The sequence below is a fragment of the Papio anubis genome, chromosome 14, assembly GCF_008728515.1.
Source record: "Papio anubis isolate 15944 chromosome 14, Panubis1.0, whole genome shotgun sequence".
Classification (NCBI taxonomy): Eukaryota; Metazoa; Chordata; class Mammalia; order Primates; family Cercopithecidae; genus Papio; species Papio anubis.
Window position 1 is genome coordinate 105,681,812 of NC_044989.1, and position 22,782 is coordinate 105,704,593.

A 22,782-nucleotide genomic window follows, 5' to 3' on the forward strand; every position below is an offset into this window, starting at 1 on the left:
CACCCTCCTCTCCACACTACTTTCTCTAGGTGCCAGTCTCTCTAGGTCTCAGAACATTTCTACACTTACCTTTTCCCCAATTAGTTCCACCTCCAACTGAGGATTCACTGACTGCTGGTTCTCTATGAACAACAAGTTAAAAGACATCTGAGCCAGCAGCATATTTTTTCAGGGGGAGGGAATAGAGTGGAGACAGAACAACTGAAAACCCTCCCCTATAATTTAGAGGGGTGCCCCCCGGGCAGACCTGTCTCCAGTTACCACCGCGCCCCTTCTTCTTCCACACAATGGCATGGGGTGGGGGGACATAGGGAGCCTTGAGTCTGCATCTGGCCGTCATAGGCCGGGGGTGTGAGGCCCATTTGAAAGGGTGTCCATGGCACTTCCACAGGACAAGTATCGGGACATTCCAGTCTCACCCTGTCCCCCTACCCCAAACCGCAGTTTAGTATCAAAAGGAATGAGGACATTCCATGAGGATCCAGGGTACCACCGTGTAGGGAACCTCAGGGCTGCTCCCTCCCCTGCACCCGGACTCTCACTGAGGTGAAGGTCCTCTGCGCAGTAGATGAAGAACTGTAAGTAAGCCATGTTGATCGGGACTACCGCTGACTTGAAGATCTGAATATCGGTGTCATCGGCCCCATACAGCTGCTTTTGATCTATCTGGAGGGACCAGAGAGCTGATATAGTCAAGGTCATGTGGAGGTCACAGGTAAGGACCCCAGACTTTGCTTCCCCAACCTCCCACTTGGTGCAGGGGGATGGGACAACCCTACAGTGGCTCAGCGGACAAAGGAGAGACCCCACAGTGGCTCAGCGGACAAAGGAGAGATCTGATGGTCAACGCCCAGGGTGAGGCTCAGGGGTGCCCCCAGGAGGCAGCCAGGATAGGATAGGTTCCTGGGGCATTAGGGGCAGCTCACCAGGGCCTGGTCTCCCACACCGAGGGCACAGATGGTGACTTTCAGGTAGCCTGTCACACCACTGCCGGGGTTATTTGGTTGGCAGAGGCCTAGCCATTTCCTTAGGATTGTGTGACCTGGAGAGGCAGAGGGGCCATGGGAGATCTGCCTCCAGCCTCCTTCCCTCTCCCCTGAAACCAGCCTTTGTTTTAGGAGGAGGGGAAGGTGGAAATATGTCTCAGGCATCCTGTGTTCTACCCAGTGGCAGAGGAAAAGGGGAGTCACGTGTACCATGAAGCAATGATAGCGTGCTCACAAGGCTGCCAGCTGTTGCCTCTAGGAACAGGGACCCCTGTTTATGCCTTGGGAACCTACTGTTCTCACTGTGGCCTGGTCTGGAACCAGGCACTGTAGAGGCAACCATTTTCCTCTACCTGGTGTGTATGTTATAGCCAGGTAGGGTGGGAACTTCCACTCAAACTTTAATCTTCCAATACTGGCCTCAAAAAATAGAAATCTAACCCAGGATGGTAATAAAAGACCAGCACTTGACCGAAAGGGATGCCCTGAGTTTTTCGGAGAAAGATGCTACTATTATAAAGTAAAACAGGCCAGGTGCGGTGGCTCACGCCTGTAATCCCAGCACTTTGGGAGGCTGAAGTGGGTGGATCACCTGAGGTCAGGAGTTCGAGATCAGCCTGGCCAACGTGGTGAAACCCCATCTCTACTAAAAATAAAAAATTAGCTGGGTATGGTGGCGCATGCCTGTAATCCCAGCTACTTGGGAGGCTGAAGCAGGAGAATCGCTTGAACCCAGTAGGCAGAGGTTGCAGTGAGCCGAGATCGAGCCACTGCACTCCAGCCTGGGTGACAGAGCGAGACTCCATCTCAAAAAATAAAATTAAATTAAAACATAAGGTAAAATAAAATACCACAATGTACCGTAAAATATTATCAAATACAGAAAATCATTTACAACCTCTAATACTTCCCTCCACCCATGTGTCGGACGTATGGGGATTTTAAGGTATTCTGACCCCTGGCCTGATTTTTCTCAGAAGACATACATATTTGCCGTAAGTGTTACCTACCCGGAGAATGGTAGATAAACCCGATATCTGTCTGGAAAGACAAGAGTGGGGTGAGAATTAGTTAGGGCCTGCAGCCACGATTTGTAATATCAACTAACCTGACCCAACTACTAGCTGTTGGGGCTTCAGTATGTTCTCTGCCCTAACTCCTTTCATCTTTACAGCAGCCTGGGAGGTAGGCCCATTATCACCTCTACTCTGCAGAGGAAGATACTGAGTTTGAGAGAGGTGCCCAAAGTCTTACAACCAGCCAGTGAGAAAGCCTGCATGGAAAATGTCCTCAACACTGCGCTGTGCCATCCCCTCGGCCAATGCAGCCCGACTCTACCCTACTCCTGGGTCCGGGAAGGGCTCACTGCTCCTGGGGAAGAGGATGGTTAAGGTAAGAGGTAAGAGTTGATAAAGAAACTACGGGTTTTCTCTTTCCCCTTGGAGACAGTTTCTGACACAGAGGTTTGAGGAATGTGGTTCGGGATGGAAGGTGACATATGTGGGGCAAGCTGCTACGGAACATTAGGGCCACCCATACTGTGTTCTTAGATACAGCAACACAGCACAATCCATCAAAGAAAAGCTTGATAAATTGGACTTCATCAAAAGGAAAATTTTTGCTTTTGAAAGACACCGTTAAGAAAATGAACAGGCTGGCCGGGCACGGTGGCTCAAGCCTGTAATCCCAGCACTTTGGGAGGCCGAGACGGGCGGATCACGAGGTCAGGAGATCGAGTCATCCTGGCTAACACGGTGAAACCCCATCTCTACTAAAAAATACAAAAAAAAAAAAAAAAACACTAGCCGGGCGATGTGGCGGGCGCCTGTAGTCCCAGCTACTCGGGAGGCTGAGGCAGGAGAATGGCGTGAACCCGGGAGGCAGAGCTTGCAGTGAGCTGAGATCGCGCCACTGCACTCCAGCCTGGGGGACAGAGCGAGACTCAGTCTCAAAAAAGAAAAAAAAAAAGAAAATGAACAGGCTGTTGGCCGGGTGCGGTGGCTCACTCCTGGAATCCCAGCACTTTGGGAGGCCGAGGCGGGTGGATCACGAAGTCAGGAGATCGAGACCATCCCAGCTAATATGGTGAAACCCCGTCTCTACTAAAACTACAAAAAAATTAGCCGGGCGAGGTGGCGGGCGCCTGTAGTCCCAGCTACTGGGGAGGCTGAGGCAGGAGAACAGGAGAACAGCGTGAACCTGGGAGGCAGAGCTTGCAGTGAGCCGAGATTGTGCCACTGCACTCCAGCCTGGGTGACAGAGCAAGACTCTGTCTCGAAAAAAAAAAAAAAAGAAAGAAAATGAACGGGCTGTCATACTCTGGAAGAAAATATTAGCAAATCATATATCAATAGTTAGAAAACAAACAATCCAAGGAAAACAAGCTAAAGGTTTGAACAGACACTTCACCAAAGAAGATATACAGATGACGAGCACATGAAAAGATGTTCAACATCATTAGTCATCAGGAAGGTTTAAATTAAAATCACAACGAAATACTACTACACACCGTTAGAATGGCTAAAATAGAAAAGATGGACTAGATCAAGTATTGTGGAGAATGTGGGGCAACTGGAACTCTAATACACTGCTGGTGGGCATGTACAGTGGCACAACCTATTTGGAATTTTGGAAAAAAACTTTTAGAAAATTTCCTTAAAAAGTTAAACATACACCTCTGGGTGCAGTGGCTCATACCTGTAATCTCAGCACTTTGGGAGGCCGAGGCAGACTAATACAAAAATTAGCCAGGCATGGCGGCATGCACCTGTAATCCCAGCTACTCGGGAGGTTGAGGCAGGAGAATCGCTTGAACCTGGGAGGTGGAGGCTGCAGTGAGCTGAGATTGCACCGCTGCACTCCAACCTTGGTGACAGAGTGAGACTCTGTCTCAAAAAAAAAAAAAAAGTTGACTGGGTGCGGTGGCTCACGCCTGTAATCCCAGCACTTTGGGAGGCCAAGGCAGGTGGATCACAAGGTCAGGAGTTCGAGACCAGCCTGGTCAACAGTCTCTACTAAAAATACAAAAATTAGCCACACGTAGTGGCAGGTGCCTGTAATCCCAGCTACTTAGAAGGCTGAGGCAGGAAAATCATTTGAACCCAGGAGAGGGAGGTTGCAGTGAGCTGAGATCAAGCCATTACTCCAGCCTGGGTGACGGGGCAAGACTCCAACTCCAAAAAAAAAAAAAAGTTAAACATGTACCACATATACCTACCGTATGATTTAGTCATTCTGCTTCTACATATTTTCCCAAGAGAAATTAAAGCTTATGTCTACACTCAGATTTGTACACAAATGTTTACACAGCCTCATTATAGCAGCCTCAGACTGGAAACAATCTAAATGTCCATTCACAAGGGAATGGATAATTAAACTGCGGTACATCCATACGCTGGACTATTACTCAGCAGTAAAAAGGAATGCACTACTGACAAATGCAACAACATGGATGAATCTCAGAATAGCAATGCTGAGGGAAAGAAAACAGGCACAAAAGGGTAGAGAATGTATGATTCTATTGATAAGAACTAAAGGAAATACTTATCTATTAATGTGAACTCTAGGAAAGAAACGGTCGCATAATAACAGAAAGCAGATCAGTGATTGTCTGGGAATGCAAGGGGATGGGATGGGGAATGAGACGGAGTGATTCCCAAGGCGCATTAGGCAACTTTTGGAGGTGACAGATGTGATGGGTATATTCATTATCTTAATTGTGATGATGTTTTCTTCCTGGGTGTGCACATATTTTTAATATATCAAATTGCACATTTTAAATATGTACAATTCATTGTATGTCAATGACACTTCAATAAATCCATAATATAAAAAAAACAGGGCAAGGCACGGTGGCTCATGCCTGTAATCCCAGCGCTTTGGGAGGCAGAGGCGGGCGGATCACTTGAAGCCAGGAGTTTGAGACCAGACTGGTCAACATGGTGAAACCCCATCTCTACTAAAAATACAAAAATTTGCCGGGCGTGGTGGCACATGCCTGTGGTTCCAGCTATCCTGGGGGGCTTTGGCGGGAGAATCGCTTGAACCCGGGAGGCAGAGGATGCAGTGAGCCGAGATCGCACCACAGCACTCAAGCCTGGGTGACAGAGCAAGACTCTGTCTCTCTCTCTCTCTCTCTCTCTCTCTCTATATATATATATATATATATATATAAATTAAAAAATAAAAAAACAGAATAAAAACTCAGTCACTTCTAGTGAAGCAACAGATACAGACGGTGATCATCATTAGTTGTTAACAACATAAAATGAGAGACCAGCAGACATTCTGTGCCTTCTGTTAAAGTCCCTTTGCCAACTAATTGGTTGAGACTGATCTAAACTCTAGATAGGGAAGCGGGGTGGGGGGAATGCAAAATGATCCCCTGAAGATGAAATCAGCAAAACCCAGACCAGAGAAAATGCTACAGGTCCAACTACGCAGTTTCTTTAACAAATAAGTTGCAAATTAAAAAAAAGAAGAGGAAGTGGGGGGAACAGAGAGGACCAACAGAGTAAAAGGAAACTAAAATGCATATTAACCACTTGCAATGAATGGATCTGGTTTGGAATCCTGATTTGTTTTTTGTTTTTGTTTTTATGAGACAGAGTCTCTCTCTGTCGCTCAGAGTGGAGTGCAGTGGCAAAATCTTGGCTCACTGCAACCTGTACCTCCTGGTTTCAAATGATTCACCTGCCTCGGCCTCATGAGTAGCTGGGATTACAAGCATGTGCCACCATGCCCAGCTAATTTCTGTATTTTTAGTAGAGATGGCCATGTTGGCCAGGCTGGTCTTGAACTCCTGACCTCAGGTGATCCGCCTGCATTGGCCTCCCAAAGTTCTGGGATTACAGGTGTAAGCCACTGTGCCCAGCCTGGAATCTTGATTTGAACAAAGTGTAAAAGGAATATGTAAAACAATAAGGGGAATTTGAACACTGACTAGGTATTTAATGCTACCTAGGAATTATGAAGGTTTTTAGATGTGATAATTGTATGTGGTTATGCTTAATAAAATCCTTATGTTTTCGCAATACATACTGAAATGTAGAAAGATAAAATGATATGATGCTTGAGATTTGATTCAAAATAATTCAGTGGTGAAGGGGAAGGGGGCTAGGTGTAGGTAAAACACAATTGACTGTGAATTGATGAAGATGAGTCATGAGGATATGGGAGTTCATGATACCAAAATAAAAAGAAATAAAAAATAAGCTCGGCTGGGTGCGGCGGGCACATGCCCGTAATCCCAGCACGTTGGGAGGCTGAGGTGGGAGGACGGCTTGAGTCTAGGAGTTCTAGACTAGGCTGGGTAACATAATGAGACCCACTCGCTACAAAAAAAATTTAAAAATTAGCCAGGTATGGTGGTGCACACCTGTAGCCCTAGCTACTTGGGAGGCTGAGGTGGGAGGACTGCTGGAGCCTGGGAGTTCGAGGCTGCAGTGAGCCGTGATCGCATCACTGCACTCCAGCCTGGGTGACAAAGCAAGATCACATCTCAAAGGGAAAAAAAAAAAGAAGCTCGGTTAAACTCAGGTTTTCTCTGACCTCTATAACTTAGGCAGTTTATGTCACTGGTCACTGTCTAGAAATCATGCGGTGGCCTTTGTCAAGAGCACAATATTTTTCATCTCCTACCATCTAACATTTCTAGAATCCCTCTCTATGTTTTTTCCAAGGGTGGTCCCCCTTTACTAACATTGTAGATTTAGTAAATAAAAATAGAAGAGACCCACTTAAATTAAAATTTCACATAAACAATGACGACTTGGTTAATACACATATGTCCCTGCAATATTTGGTGAGAAGCCATGTAATATTTGGGATATACTTATATTTAAAATGTATTTTTTTGTTTATCTGAGATTAAATGTAACTGGGCATCCTGTATTTAACGTAGCAACCTACCTTTTCCTGATTTTTTTTTTTTTTTTTTTTTGAGACAGAGTCTCGCTCTGCCGCCCAGGCTGGAGTGCAGTGGCCGGATCTCAGCTCACTGCAAGCTCCGCCTCCCAGGTTTACGCCATTCTCCTGCCTCAGCCCAACGAGTAGCTGGGACTACAGGTGCACGCCCGCCACCACGCCCGGCTAGTTTTTTTTTGTATTTTTTAGTAGAGACGGGGTTTCACCGGGTTAGCCAGAATGGTCTCGATCTCCTGACCTCATGATCTGCCCGTCTCGGCCTCCCAAAGTGCTGGGATTACAGGCTTGAGCCACCGCGCCTGGCGCTTTTCCTGATCTTTTTGGATTTGGAGAATGTTAGTTTAGTCCATCATGACTGCAAACTCTCCTAATCTCTCAGCCTGTCTTTCCAAATCACATCTTTTCACTCTGTCCTCAAAGGCAGCAATCTTTCTCTGAGTTTCCCTAACATATAAGCTGACCTTTTGGATCCTCTGCTTCTGCTTCCTGGAGGCAGAGATTTGAACTGTGTCCATAGTATCATGGCTGTGTGGAAATCAACATGACGCCCCGAGCTTTATAAATGTTATATATACTTTAATCCTCACAATCACCCTCAAGATTGAGTATATTATTATCCCCCTTTTACAGATGAGGAAGTAGAGGCTCAGAATAACTTCTGTTAAGTCACCCAGTTGGTAGGTGGATACAAGTGTGGATCTTTCTTTTTTCTTTTCGTTTTTTTTTTTTTGAGACGGAGTCTCACTCTGTTGCCCAGGCTGGAGTGCAGTGGCTGTGATCTCGGCTCACTGCAAGCTCCGCCTCCCAGGTTCACGCCATTCTCCTGCCTCAGCCTCCCAAGTAGCTAGGACTACAGGCGCCCGCCACCATGCCTGGCTAATTTTTTGTATTTTTAGTAGAGACGGGGTTTCACTGAGTTATCCAGGATGGTCTCGATCTCCTGACCTCGTGATCTGCCTGCCTCGGCATCCTAAAGTGCTGGGATTACAGGCGTGAGCCACCACGCCCGGCCGATGAAAATCCCAGTCCTTTTCCCTAGACTTGGGCATGGAGCCCAGCGTGGGTCTCTGCTATAACCGTTTCACCGAACCTCCTCCCATGTACAGTACTCACTTGAAATCTCCCGATCTCTGCTTTGTATCTCATTACTGAGGAGTTCACCACCTGCAAGGGAGTTCCCAGAAATATTTTAATTATTCACGATCCCAATTTCCCTCAGCCCCTGTAAGAGGAATAGCAAAGGCACATCCGGGATCCTCCTGACGTGTTGAATGCTTCTTAATGGGGCTGACACTTGCACATGGGTGCTCTCACTTCACTCCCAGAGGAACCCTGTGAGGTTCACATTTTTAATTCCATTTTACTGATGAGGAAATTGATCAGAGAGGTCAATTTCCTGGCCCCAAGTCAACATAAAGCAAGGTGTTGCACTCAGCGTTATCCATCACATGCTCTCCTGGTTGTTTCTTCTGTGCCTTTGTTCCCAAGAACATGTAAATTCTTCAAAGGAAGAGGCCTCTTTGTTCTCTTTAGCCCTGTGCTGGGCACATGGCAGACACCTGATAACCACATGTTCACCGTTGTTACTGGGCTCCCTTTGGTTAGGGAATGGAGTATTCTACTCAAAAGGGCCTTTGGTGGCTTGAGAATCCTGGCACATGGGAAGGGGCTGCCCTGTTCACCTTGGCGCCCAGTTCAGGGCCGGGCAGTTGGCAGTCCACAACGTTTGTTGAGTGAATGAGTAAATGAATGAATAATCTGGGTGCCAGGGGGTGAAGAAAGTTGGGGGGTGGTGAGGAAGACAATCTGAAGTGCCCCTGGCTCTAAGGGCGGGGGCTGGAGCTGCAGCGCTTCCCGGTATTGAAGTGGGACAAGAAACACACCTTGCTGGGGACCAGTTTGGCTCCTCACCTGAATTAAGATGGTCTCATCAAAGAACTTTGCAGGAACCTTGTGAAAATTCTGGAAGAAGATCTGAGGCAGAGAGAATTGGGGTAGAGTGGACGATTTCTTCCACCACTTCACCCAAGCACCCGGTAAACCCGAAAGCTCAGAATAATGTGCTTCTTCCCACAACTTTACCCATTTCAATGGGTTTACGAGAACAGGTTGAGTATTCTTAATCCAAAAATCTGAAATCAAAAATGCTCCAAAATCTGAAGCTTTCTGAGTGCCAACATGACCCTGAAAGGAAATGCTGACTGGAGCGTTCTAGGTTTTGGATTTTTATGTTACGAATGCTGAACCGGTACAATGCAAATATTCCAGATTCCCAAAAAAATCTGAAATCCAAAACACTTCTGATACCATGCATTTTGGGTAAGGGATACTCAACTTGTGCCACTTCTCTCATGCTCCCCCAGAAGCAGAGGTCTCCCGGGCTGCTAGAGGGATTTCCCAGGTTTTTTGTTTGTTTGTTTGTTTGTTTTAGGGGGAGTCTTGCTCTGTCGCCCAGGTGGGAGTATGGTGGTGCAATCTGAACTCACTGCAAGCTCCACTTCCTGGGTTCAAACGATTCTCCTGCCTCAGCCTCCTGAGTAGATGGGATTACAGGCACCCGCCACTGCGTGTGGCTATTTTTTGTCTTTTTACAAAAGAGACAGGGTTTCACCATATTGGTCAGGCTGGTCTCGAACTCCGGACCTCAGGTGATCCACTCACCACGGCCTCCCAAAGTTCTGGAATTACAGGCATGAGCCACCACGCCCAGTCTCCTGGAGGGTTTTCTGCCCAGAATGGGGAATGGTAGGAGATCCCTGGAGAACTCAGGACCCAGCTAGCTGCCTAGGATGGAGATTTGAGCCCACACCTCCTTCTAGATTGCCCTGCCAGTCCACTCTGTCCCTGCTCCCCGTGGCAGCTAGAAACTCCTTTCCCAAATGCAAACCTAGGCCTGTCACTCCGTTGCCGAAGTCCTCCATGGCTCCTGAGTAGCGTCCAGGATGGGACCCCAGCCCACACTGTAGGCTCCCCTCCAGCCAGTCTCCTCCGGCCACACCCATAGCTATAGTTCTGCTGTCAAGTCTGCGGCTTGCTTGGTTCTAGGCCTTTGAAAACACCATCTCTTTTTCCTGAATTATCTTTTCCCATCCCATCTGTCTTTCCCTGGTAAAATCTTCCTGCAGGGTTGCTGGAGCCCTTCTGAGTCCTCTCCGTCACCCCCAGCCTCATTACTCACTTACTCCTCCCAGCTTCCACTGTGCTTTTATCTTTTATTTGTTTATTTACTAATTAATTCAACAGGCATTTATGGAGCACCTACTGTATATCAGGCACAGTGCTACCATTTGGGGCTCCAGCAGCAATGGGACATACATGGTCGGGGTCTCTGCTTCAGACCTCCAATAACAATGCTCCCAGACCTCTGCAAACCACGATCTGCTCCACTGTAATTGTTTATGGATTCATGAGCTGTGCCCCCACCAGCCCACCAGCTGCTCAGATGCAGGGCTCTGAGTTATCCTGTTCTGTATTTTCAGTGCTTGGCCCTCAGGAGACACTCAGTAAATGCTTGTGGAACAAACACATGATGACACCTTAGTCAAGGAGCAAGCTTGCAGGCTGCCCGCCCGGGATGCCCAGCCCTTGGCTGGCTTCTTGCCTGAGGTGCCCCATTCAGCCCACCTCGTTAAAGAAAGGGTTGTTCCCCATCTTGATGCGTGTCTGGTGCTGCTGGCCTGCGATGGACACCTTCACCACTGGTTTGATGTTGTTGCCCATGAGCTGTCGGGCTTCAAACACCTTCACTCGAACCTAAGGGGAGAACACACGGGGAGCTGATGTTGAGGACCTTGGCCCCGCCTTCTCCAGCTGGGACACAATTGTTCTGATAAGAAAACATTCTAGGCCAGGTGCAGTGAGTGGCTCACGCCTGTAATCCCAGCACTTTGGGAGGCCAAGATGGGAGAATCGCTTGAGCCCAGGAGTTTGAGACCAGATTGACTAGGCAACATGGCAAAACCCCATCTCTACAAAAAATTAGCTGGGCGTGGTGGTGCATGCCTGTCTGTAATCCCAGCTACTTGGGAGGCTGAGGTGGGAGGATACCTGAGCCCAGAGGTCTAGACTGCAGTGAGCTGTGATTGTGCCACTGCACTCCAGCTTGGGCAACTGAGCAAGACTCCGTCTCAAATAAAAAGAAGAAAGAAAGAAAAGAAAGAAAGGAAGGAAGGAAGGAAGAGAAGAGATAGAGGGAAAGGAAGGAAGGAAGGAAAGAAGGAAGGAAGGAAGGAAGGAAAAGAAAGGAAGAAAGGAAAGAAAAAGAAAGAGAAAGGAAAGAAGGAAGAAAAAAAAAAGAAGGAAGGAAGGAAGAAAGAAAGAAAGAAAGAAAAGAGAAGAAAAAAAGAAAAAAAAAAGAAAAAGAAAGAAAAAATATTCTCTCCATACCACAGTGGAGAGAGAAAACCCACTGGGAGAAGGCTAAGAGGCAATGGACTTGGAAAGGCTTGGAGAGACAGGCTTGGGTTATCAAGGCCCGGGAAGCCACTGTAAAAGGAATTGGATCTTGTGAGGAGGACACTGGGGCTTTTGAAGAAAGTGCTTGGCATGATAAGAGTGACATCTTTGAAAGGCCATTTTGGTTGAAGAACGGACAGGAGAGAGCTGGAGACTGGGGGTTCAGGAGAAGGCTTGTGATGTGGTCCAGGGAAGAGATGGTGGTGGCTCAGGCCAGGGAATGGAAGTGGTTGGGGGGAAATGGGAGCAGCTGGGTGACGTTAAGAGCTAGGACTTGGCTGGGTGCAGGAAGACGAGCAGTCCAGGAGCCTCCCAGCCTTCTGTGCAAGGAGCAGGCTGGGAAGCAGGTAAAACTATGGCAGGAATGTTAGGCCACAGGCTAGAAGGTAGAGGGAAGTTGATAAGCGATGGGATGAGGGTTCCTGAATCCACACGGAAATGTGGGCCTTCCCACAGGTCCCCTCACTCCCCAGCCTCTCCTGTACCGTTAATTTAACTTTCCCTGTGCCCTACTGCATTTTATCAACAACCAAGGACTCTGAGAGGGCAGGATCCCTGTCATCTGCGCTGCTTCCCCAGCAGGTACCAGGGCCTGCCAATGCACAGCCAGCCCTCCTACTGCCTCACTGGAGCCCTGTGGCTTCAGCTACAGGCAGAAGTTTCCAGAATGGCCACGGGAGGAGCAGGGGATGTGGCAAGGATCTGAGGGCCTGAAGCTGGGTCTGAAGCTCTGCCTTTCTACCATGACCTTGGGGAGGGGTGAGGACGGCCTGGGAACACAGCAAGTAAGGGTGTCAGGTGGGTCACATGAACTTGCAACCTGGAGGGTCCTCACCTGAAAGTGCTGAGGCTTTGAGGACAGAGCCCTGTGCGCGGTGGAGCCAGGGACCAGCAGTTTCTGCCTGGCCGCCTCTCTTGCCGTTATGCCCAGGAGGTCGTCAGCTCCTAGAGAGACATAGTCCAGAGTGGGCTGAAAGGCCTGGGGCCCAGGAGGTTTGAGGCATTTTCCCCATTCCACCATTCTGTCCCCAGTGACCGTCTCCTGACTAAAAGCATGGCCAAGAGGCCCCAACAGGGACGCATGTCCTCTGCAGAACATTACCATGGGCCTCTCCACCCTCAGGAATTGTGGATTCCTGGACCTCGCTCCACACACTGGGGCTGTTGGAGATGACCATCCTCATCTCTCTGCAGCCCCTTGGAGACTTATGTCTTGTATCTTATGGGTCTTATGTCTAGAGGTGACAAATAGGCATATTGGGATGGCCTCAGCCAGATGTCTGGAGATCTGGCATCTAGACCCTGTAGCTTCCAGGGACCCTAGCCCAGTCACATTCCTTCTGTAGGCCTCAAGGGCTGGGTTTTGAAGGTCCCCAAGAAGCCATCCAGCTGTGCATGGAGAAAGGCAGGGTAAGCCCTTAAGGGTAAGCTCCAGGGAAGGACATACCTGTCTTCTCAATATCCCGGTGGCTCATGTGGGCCACCTGTAGGGTGACAGTACACTGCAAGACAAAGGCCGGGGAGCTGTAAGCCAGACCCCGCCATCCTAGGACACAGCACCCAAGCCCTGCACAGTCTGGCTGGGTTCACGCCTGGTCCTCCTGGTGGGGGCCGTGATGCTAGCCATGGGATGGGGCCACACCACAGGCATCTGCACAGTCTGGGTGGAGGGAGGTTATAAATGGGTGAGGAGAGAGCAATGGGTTACAGTGGAGAGGATGTTTGTAGATTAAAGCAGCCACATGGTGGTGATGGTGGCAGAAAAGGATGCAGGAGAGTGGGGAGGAGAGGGAGAGGTGACTTAAGCCCAGAACACAGATGCTAGCAGTTCTTCCCTAAGCCCAACATCTCATGAGCTCATGTGGGGCCCTTGCACACTCCTGCCTTTTAATTGAGCTCCTTTCTTCATGTGTTCCCATGACCCACCCAGCCTCCAGACTGTCACCAGGATGGCCCCTGAACACCCCAAGTGTCTAAATGATCAAAGTTAAATCGCAATTCACCAGCGTGGACCACAAGGCCCTTCACCTCTAGCTCTTGGTCGCCCACACAACCTCAGTTCTCCCACCTCCACGTGCCCCCCCCACCCGGTGCCAACAGTGCAGCACACCTTCCCTCATCCTGCCTCCTGCTCCACCCACTTTATGCCCCTGCCTGGGCTGATCTTCCACTCCTGTCCATTGGGGAAACTCATGCCTCTGCTTACAACTCAACTGACAGACTGAATGCGCCTTGGCTTATGATGGGATCACATCCTGATAAACTCATTGTAAGTCAACAATATCGTGTGTCCATCCATTGTAAGTCACAGACTGTCTGCATACAAATGGACAATGGTCAAACCACACATAAAATAAGACTCAGATCCACATCTGCAGCAACCAGCCCAGGAAACCAACCTGTTATCTACAGTAACCAGCCCAGGAAGCCAGCCTGCTCCAAGTCAGACTTGTAGGAGGTCAGACTACTGTCTCTAGCAATAATCCAGGAAGCCAAGCAATAATGATCAGCTCCAAATGGCCAGGCCTTGATTAATAACTGGCAGCTGCCTTAATTTTTGTCCCCACTTCCAACTTAGGACCAACCAGAGAGAGCCAAACATGCCCCTCTAACCAATCACATGGGAGGCCCTGTTTCTAGCTAGCCTGCCTTGGGCTCCCCCGTAGCCTCCAATCAGGGCACATCTGCAGCCTTCCCTTCTGTCCACTGTGAAGCTCTCCCGCTCCCCTGGCTGCCTCTGAGTCTCTACCAAAACATAAATGATGATGAACGAGTCCCTTGCTAGCACAAGCTCTGAATAAACAGCCTTTGCTTGTTCTCATTTGGGTGGTCTTCCTACATTTCTGTATGTCTTAAACATCACCCCTCTGTAAAGCTGTTCATGACCTCCTGAGACAAATCGTTCACTCCTTCCTGACCTCAGCCAGTGGCCTTGCTTTACTGAAGCTTGTCTCATGGGCGCTGGAGCGCCTGTCACTGTGAATGCAGCATACTCCAACAGACCATGGGCTTCAGGCAATTTTGTATCACAGGGCCTAGCACAGTGGCTGACTCCCCATGGAAGGTGGTCAATTCATCTAAATAGGTGGGTTGTGGTGGGGGCAGATGACGGCAAGGGGGGTGGTCAGGAGAGGAAGGCGGTATGATGGGGCCCCCCAGGCAGGAAGCACTCTTGTGGTGTGGGCCGCTTCCCCAGTTGCCCCCATTCCTCCAGTCACCCTGCCTGGGCCTTCCTGGGCCTGACTCACATCTGTGGGCTTCATGGAATGGTTGAGCAGGGTCAGATCCTTCACAAAAAGGACCTTGCTTGGCTGTTTCCACAATGGCTTGAGCAGGACTGTGGCCAGGCCAATGAAGCTGGGGAGACAAGGAGCAGGTGTGAGATCCCGAGCCAGGGGAAAGGCGTCTTCCTCTCTCCCGGGCAGGGCTTTAGCTAGAGACGGTTTCCTCCCAGGGCTGTGCTGTCCTCAGAGAGAGGCTGGAGAAGAATGCAGTGGGGCTGGGGATCCACGACAGGGCACAGGGCTCCTGGCTCTGGGAACTGTCTTGGGGCTCCTAGGCAAGTAACAGTTGATTGGACCAGGGATGGACACCTGGCTAGAGCTGGAACAACAGGATTCTCTGTCCTAGGAATTTTGACCTGGGATGTCATAGCCTCAGTCTCAGGGCATGTGAGTCTCAGCTGGGCTCTAGATGAGGCTGTGATAAGAAGCCAGGGTTGGGCAGAGAGAAGCAGAAATTTGAGATACGTGGCTTCAGATGGACAGAGCTGCTGCTGGGTTCCCAAGTTCCTGTCCCAGCTGATTTGCAATCTTGCCCTGGCTACCCTTTCAGTACCCATCCCTCTTTTTTCTCTTTAGCTGGCTGGAGTGGGTTCCGGTCCTTCATGTGAATGAGTTGTGGATTAGAGACAAGGGTCACATAACCTGCTGCTGCATTGGTCAGTAGTTAGGCTCCTCCTGCCTCTCTCTGCCTCACCTTTCTTCCTTTTGTGAGCCCGTGTCCTGAAGGGTGACTTGCAGGAAGGAGTCATTTTCCAGGGGGCGGTTCCAGAGGTGCCAGATTAGGGTCTGTGGGGGGCATAGAGAGGTCAGCATCCTTCCTCTGCCCTTCCCTTCCCATCCCATGTTTCTAGGAAATGAGGAAAGATGTGGGGAACGGGCTAGCACTGCGTTTCTCTGAGACTGAGGAACCTCCCTCATGTCTAACTTCCTCAGGAGATGGCGCTTGCCTGCTGCCAAGCTGTGCATGCCTCATGCTCTCACTTCCCTCAGGAGATGGCGCTTGCTACACTCTTAGGCTGTGCATCCTCATGTCTAACTTCCTCAGGAGATGGCGCTTGCTACCTTTCACCAAGCTGTGCATATCCCTCATGTCTAACTTCCTCAGGAGATGGCCTTACCTTTTAAGCTGTGCATCCCTCATGTCTAACTTCCTCAGGAGATGGCGCTTGCTACCTTTCACCAAGCTGTGCACATCCCTCACGTCTAACTTCCTCAGGAGATGGCGCTTGCTACCTTTCACCAAGCTGTGCATCCCTCACGTCTAACTTCCTCAGGAGATGGTGCTTGCTGCAGCACTGCCAAGCTGTGCACATCCCACTGGGCTTCTGTGACTTGAACTGCAGTATCGCGGGCATGCTGAGAGTTAAGGGTTTGGGGACTAGGAATGGGGCGAGGGGCAACATGGAGTGATGGCAGATGAGAGGGAGTCATGCAAAGGGAGCCTTCACTCGGCTTCAGGCTTCTAGGAACGTCAAGATGGCCCAGCTGGACGAGTTGATAGGCCATAACATGGTCCATCCTCAGAGTGGGGGAGAAGTCCACGAACAGTCGTGGGCAGGTGTGGCCTTCACAGCCTTGTCGGGTCAGAGGCTACTACTCCCAGGCCAAGATGCCCAGCCTTGAGGAACACTTGTGAGGCTGCAGGTCCTCTCCCTAGACCTCCGAGCACCTGCCTGGACCCCACCCTTGCCTCCTTGCTGTTGGGATTGTTATTTACTCTTCTGGGCTTGCCCTGGTGTCTACCTCATTCCACACGGGATCATTCCCTTCCACCACACGAGTTCTTTTCTTGACATCTGCAAAGAAACCAAGGGGCTGGCATTGATGGTAGGAAATATTTCAATGTCTGGGTCGGAGTGGAGTCAAGAGAACTAGGACACTCTAAGAAAACTTCAAGTCAACACTGGTGGGTGTGAAATGGCATCACTTCTTTCTTTCTTGTGGGGGTTCAACATTTCTTGATTTTATCACTGTGACAGATAATGCTATATGTTCATTTCATTTTCTTTCTTTGTTTCTCTTTTTCTTTTTTCTTTACTTTTGTGTGTGTGTGTGTGACATGAGGTCTTACTCTGTCACCCAGGCTGGAGTACAGTGGCATGATCTGGGCTCAATGCAACCTCTGTCTCCCAGGCTCAAGCCATCCTCCCACCTCCCAAGTAGCCTGGACTACACGCCACCATACCCAGCTAATTTTTGTATTTTTTGTAGAGATAGGGTTTTACCATGTCACCCAGGCTGGTCTCAAACTCCCGGACTCAAGCGATCTGCCTGCCTCAGCCTCCCAAATTGTTGGGATTACAGGTGAAAGCCGCCGCGCCCGGCCCATTTCATTTTCTTCCGGAGTTTTCAGTGTCTTGCAGCTAAGCGGGGCCGTGTGACTCACTCTGGCCAATGGGGTATGGATATGATATTTGCCACTGCCAGGTCTGGTTCTCAGTTTCCATGAGATTCTTCATTCTCCTCTCTCCTCTCCCTATAGCCACCCTCGTGACCTGCTAACTTTGCAGCCACAAGGAGCACGTGGCTAGTCCCTAAACTACCATTTGTAGGAGCTACCCAGGAGAGCTGTCTGACCAGCACCATCCCTGCAGGACTTGGTGTAAGCAAGAGGTAAACTTTCATTGCTAACCCACTGAAAATTAAGGTTTTATTTATTGCCGGAGCAAAGCCCAGTGTACCCTAACGAAGACATCCTGAAACATCCATAATGGGTAAAAGGCCCTCCAAGCAGTGGGAAGGGGAGCAGGTTAGTGGACGGCATATGAAGGAAGAGGCTGAGAAGGACAAAAGGAGTACAAAGTGTCAAACATAAACATACAATCAGAAGAATCTGTGGGTGAACCCAGGGTTCTGAGTTTTAGGCATCTTTGTGAGAGATATTTCTGGAATGAGAAAGATGGTGCCCATGAGTTGGTGGGGAAGATGTCTCAGAATCAGAGAAGAACTGGCAACCCCTCGCCTGGCTAACTGGAGAATTAGTCAAGAAGGGCAAATTCATCCTGAACTCGCACCGCCCCTCTTGAAACCTGCAGACTGAGGACATCAGCATGTATGACCCTGTGAGCCTGGAGTCCCAAATGTTCAATCTCTGAATACTGCTGTGTTCAACAAGCCTAGTTTCACAGAACAACAGCATAACATAAAATAAAGAAATTCCATTCTTCACTCACATCTCCTGTAGGAACTACTGTGTCCTCTTTTCTCTGGGTCTGGGTTTTCTCCCTACCAACCGTCCCTGTAAAACCTATTTGCCTGTATCCACCGTCCTGTATCTCCACCTACATACTTTCACCCTTTTTTCGTTTTTCTTTCTTTCTTTCGAGATGGCACTTCTTGATCTGTTGGCCAGGCTGGAGTGCAGTGGTGTGATCTTGGCTCACTGCAACCTCCGCCTCCCAGGTTCAAGCGATTCTTCCACCTCAGTCTCTCAAGTAGCTGGGATTACAGGCACCTGCCACCACGCCCAGCTAGTTTTTATATTTTAATAGAGACAGGGTTTCACTGTGTTGACCAGGCTTGTCTCGAACTCCTGACCTCCAGTGATCTGCCCACCTCAGCCTCCCAAAGTGCTGGGATTACAACCGTGAGCCACCATGCCCCACCCTTTCACCCTTTATTCTTTTCTTTCCTTTTAGCTGCCAGATCTTTGATATCTAAATATACCTAACATTTCTCTCATTTTCTCTCACAAATTCTTTCATCCTTTTCTTTCCCTTCCTTCTTGAGGTTCTGTTCTCTTAACTAAAAAAAAAAAAAAAAAAAAATGGAGATAGTAAAACTTGCTTCATCTACAAAAAAAAATGGAGATGATAAAATTTGCTTCATCTACCTCTGGAATTGCTGTGAGCAGCAGACATCATTGTACATATGAAAAGGCTTTGTCAGCTGGGTGCCATTGCTCACACCTGTAATCTCAGCACTTTGGGAGGCCCAGGTGGGTGGATCCCTGAGGTCAGGAGTTTGAGACCAGCCTGACCAATATGGTGAAACCCCGTCTCCACTAAAATGACAAAAATTAGCCGGGTGTGGTGGCATGCGCTTGTAGTCCCAGCTACTTTGGAGGCTGAGGCAGGGGAATTGCTTGAACCTGGGAGGCAGAGGTTGCAGTGAGCCAAGATCACACCACTGCACTCTAGCCTGGGTGACAGAGTGACAGTCCGTCTCAAAAAAAAAAAAAATAAATGCTTTGTTAGTTGTAAAGCTCATGCAAACGGAACTAATATGATCAAGCAGTTATTACTAGAAGTTATACTAAGGGCTATACACATATTATCTTTTTAAACCCCCACATCAATCTGAGGAAGCAGGGACTTTCCGTTTAAACCTTAGTTTATGGCGCAGCTCTAGGTCATGGAAGAAGGTCCAGAAGCACTCGTCCTCTCTTTTTTCCATACCCATTCCCTAGCAAAAGTAGGAGGCAGAGAAGTCATAATCAAACGATAGCAATAAGTTTTGAGAGAGCTGGGCAATGTCTACTTCACTTTGTGTTATACAGGGCATCTTTTACGTAGTACGGTGCCCTACACCTCTTTTTTCACTGAATGCATGTTGCCTCTGGGGGCTTCTCTCCCATGTGGACCCAGGGAGGCTCTCACCTCTGAAGTCGATGGACATGCAGGGCCTGGGTAGTGGAGCTAGCGGTGGGTCAATCTTGGCCGACTGCACAACAAGCCGCAGCATCTCGGAGACCTACTCTCTTCCCTCCTTCCCTCTGCAGTGCCACAGCTTCCTTTTTGGAGCTCCTCAGTCCGAGGCTCTTCCCAGGGATCCTGGGGTGAGTGGAGCCCCACTTCCTGTCTGTTGCTTGGCAACAGAGAGGATGTCACAAAGGTGGGCGGTTCTCGGTTCTGGTGAGGAATTAATGGGAAAGAGAGGGGGGAAGAGGAACAGTATGGGTGTCACCCAGTATAGGTGACTGGGCCTGTAGAAACAAAATCATCTGGCTGCTTTCACCTCCTCTTTTCTCTTTTCTCCTATTCTGCTTTTTTTTTTTTTTTTTTTTTGAGATGGAGTCTTGCTCTTGTTGCCCAGGCTGGAATGCAATGGTGCGATTTCAGCTCACCACAACCTCTGCCTCCCGAGTTCAAGCGATTCTCCTGCCTCAGCCTCCCGATTAGCTGGGATTACACGCATGCGCCACCACACCCAGCTAATTTTGTAATTTTAGTAGAGATGGGGTTTCTCTATGTTGGTCAGGTTGGTCTGGAATTCCCGAACTCAGGTGATCTGCCCGCCTCGGCCTCCCATACTGCTGGGATTACAGGCGTGAGCCACCAAGTCTGGCCTTTTTTTTTTTTTGTTTCCCACCCCACACCTGCCCTCCTTGCTGTCCTTTTGATTTCAAGGTCAGACGTAAGGTTGATGTTTTCTCCTTGTACAAGCAAGTTGTCTGGAGTGAATCATTGCCAAAGTCACACAATTTAGATGAGAAAATAAGAAAACAGTGAAGCGACCTGAGAAAAGGGATAGGAAAATCAAGGACTATTTCTGGGAGGTCTCAGGGGAAGTTCTTCTTAACGTGGAAGCCTCCTTTTTACTAAGAAAAACCTAAGTTTAGATATGAGACCCTCTTTGACGAAAGGAAATTAGCTTTTGAATTAATGAGCTCCTACGGAAGGTCAGGTCGAAGAAGCCTGTGCGGTTTTGAAGTGGCTGTCTTTATGGCTGTCAGAGCCTCTGAGCATTAAGGTGGAGCTGGGGCATTTACTCTTATTCTCCACAGCAAGGTTTTTTAGGTTTTAGGGTTGAACGTTGTATAAATTACATCTTATTCAATAGTTAGAAGGAAAACTAATGAATATCTAAAAGCTGGGAGCAGTGGCTCACGCCTGTAATCCCAGCACTTTAGGAGCCCGAGGTGGGTGGATCACGAGGTCAGGAGATGGAGACCATCCTGGCTAACACGGTGAAACCCCGTTTCTCCTAAAAATACAAAAAAATTATCCGGGCGTGGTGGCACATGCCTGTGGTCTCAGCTACTCGGGAGGCTGAGGCAGGAGAATCGCTTGAACCCTGGAGGCGGAGGTTGCAGTGAGCCGAGATCACGCCACTGCACTCCAGCCTGGCCGACAGAGAGAGACCCCGTCTCAACAACAACAACAACAAAACAAAACAAAACAAACAAAAAATCAAACTCATTAATAAGCCAAGAAACGGGATAAGATACCATTTATCCCTCTTAAATTGGCAAAGAATGAAACAAAATGATAAACACGGTGTGCTGAGGAAAGGGGCAGAGAAAAGACACAAATTTGTTTATAGTGGGAATGGAAATATAAGTAGAGAAACAGCAGAACCCTGGCGCCAAACAAGCGCCAGGAGACAAAGTTAAGGGTAGGGAGAGGTGGGGCAGGGGCTGCTCTATTTGTGATAATTTCTGTGGCATTAAGCTTCATATTTCTTTTTTTTTTTTTTTTTTTTTTTTTATTGAGACGGAGTCTCGCTCTGTCGCCCGGGCTGGAGTGCAGTGGCCGGATCTCAGCTCACTGCAAGCTCCGCCTCCCGGGTTCACGCCATTCTCCGGCCTCAGCCTCCTGAGTAGCTGGGACCACAGGCGCCCGCCACCTCGCCCGGCTAGTTTTTTGTATTTCTTAATAGAGACGGGGTTTCACCATGTTAGCCAGGATGGTCTCGATCTCCTGACCTCGTGATCCGCCCGTCTCGGCCTCCCAAAGTGCTGGGATTACAGGCTTGAGCCACCGCGCCCGGCCTAAGCTTCATATTTCTAAACAGCACATTTAAATAGCATTCCTTGATTTTTTTCAAATCTGTGAGGCATTTTCCCAGTTTTATTGTTTTCCCTGGGGCTCTACCTCCTGGTCTTCTCTTCTCCCCCAGCCGAGACTGGTGGTCCCCAGTCACGCAGCACAGCTATTGTCCTGGGATACTCTTTGCCATCACCTTCAGAATTCCTCGTCTGCTTCTTGTGTTAGACCCTGCTTCCCCGATCCTATGCCTTCCGTTTTCTCAATTTACCCTCTCATCTTTGTGGAACACAGCTTTGAGTAGCTTTCTGAATGTTTCGAGTGTTTGCATGTCTGTACATATCTTTTTCTTTTTTTTAGAGATAGCGTCTTGCTGTGTCTCCCAGGCTGGAGTGCAATGGTGCGATCTCGGCGCACCGATCTCTGCCTCCCGGGTTTAAGTGATTCTCCTACCTCAGCCTCCCGAGTAGCTGGGATTACAGGCATGGGCCACCACACGTGGCTAATTTTTGTATTTTTAGTAGAGACAGGGTTTCGCCAAGTTGGCCAGGCTGGTCTTGAACTCCTGAACTTGTGATCCATCCGCCTCAGCCTCCCAAAGTGCTGGGATTACAGGTGTGAGCCACCACACCTGGCCATTTTTTAAAATTTAAATTAATTAATTTTAAAAAAAAATAGAAATGAAGTCTGACTGTTCTGTGCAGGCTGGTCTTGAACTCTTGGTCTCAAGCGATCCTCCCACCTCGGCCTCCCAACGTGCTGGGATGATAGGCATGAGCCACAGCTCCTGGGTGAGATTTACCATCTTGAACCATGACTCTTGCTCTCTCAGTCAGTCAACCAAATAACCAATTATTGATCAGTCATCATTTGAACAATTACCTACGTCCTGGGCTCTATGTTCTCTGGAGGATGCAAAGGTTAATTTCCCTGACTTTGAGGATCTACTGTCTCTACACAAAAACACATAGGAAAGTTAACCACACAAAGCGATCTAGGGTCAGTAACAAAATTCTATTTTTTTTTTTGAGACATGGTCTCACTCCGTTGTCCAGGCTGGAGTTCCGTGGCGCGACCATGGCTCATGGCAGCCTGGACCGCCCAGACTCAAGTGATCCTCCCACCTCAGCCTCCCGAGTAGCTGGGACTACAGGCATACATCACTATCACACATGCCTAATTTCTAAAACTTTTTGTAGATACAGAGGTCTCATCATATTGGCCAGGCTCATCTCAAACTCCTGAGCTCAAGAGATCCTCCCGCCTAGGCCTCCCAAAGCGCTGGGATTACAGGCGTGAGCCACACAGGTACATTCTTAATGAGGAAATTCAGGGGACTGCCCTGGTGGAGGTGGACAGTTGGGTGCTCGACCGCCCAGAGGGCACAAAGGACCAACACGATGGGGGCGGCGAGAACTGGGGCCG

The 22,782-nt window shown here is 49.0% G+C and overlaps 1 protein-coding gene across 1 annotated transcript in view; it reads right to left on the reverse strand.

Moving 5' to 3' along the window:
* Window positions 1-19,515, reverse strand: part of FER1L5 (fer-1 like family member 5) — a 64,577-nt gene extending 45,062 nt beyond the window's left edge. The window contains exons 1-13 of the mRNA XM_031655508.1: window positions 19,249-19,515; window positions 16,394-16,446; window positions 15,345-15,436; window positions 14,615-14,723; window positions 12,814-12,868; window positions 12,202-12,311; window positions 10,536-10,664; window positions 8,823-8,885; window positions 8,025-8,075; window positions 1,997-2,027; window positions 927-1,042; window positions 543-666; window positions 70-122 (exon numbers count right to left, since the gene is read on the reverse strand). Coding sequence (XP_031511368.1) covers window positions 70-122; window positions 543-666; window positions 927-1,042; window positions 1,997-2,027; window positions 8,025-8,075; window positions 8,823-8,885; window positions 10,536-10,664; window positions 12,202-12,311; window positions 12,814-12,868; window positions 14,615-14,723; window positions 15,345-15,436; window positions 16,394-16,446; window positions 19,249-19,333 — 1,071 coding nt within the window. The 5' untranslated portion in view covers window positions 19,334-19,515. The remainder of the gene's footprint in view (window positions 1-69; window positions 123-542; window positions 667-926; window positions 1,043-1,996; window positions 2,028-8,024; window positions 8,076-8,822; window positions 8,886-10,535; window positions 10,665-12,201; window positions 12,312-12,813; window positions 12,869-14,614; window positions 14,724-15,344; window positions 15,437-16,393; window positions 16,447-19,248) is intronic.
* Between the last annotated feature and the right edge of the window lie 3,267 nt (window positions 19,516-22,782).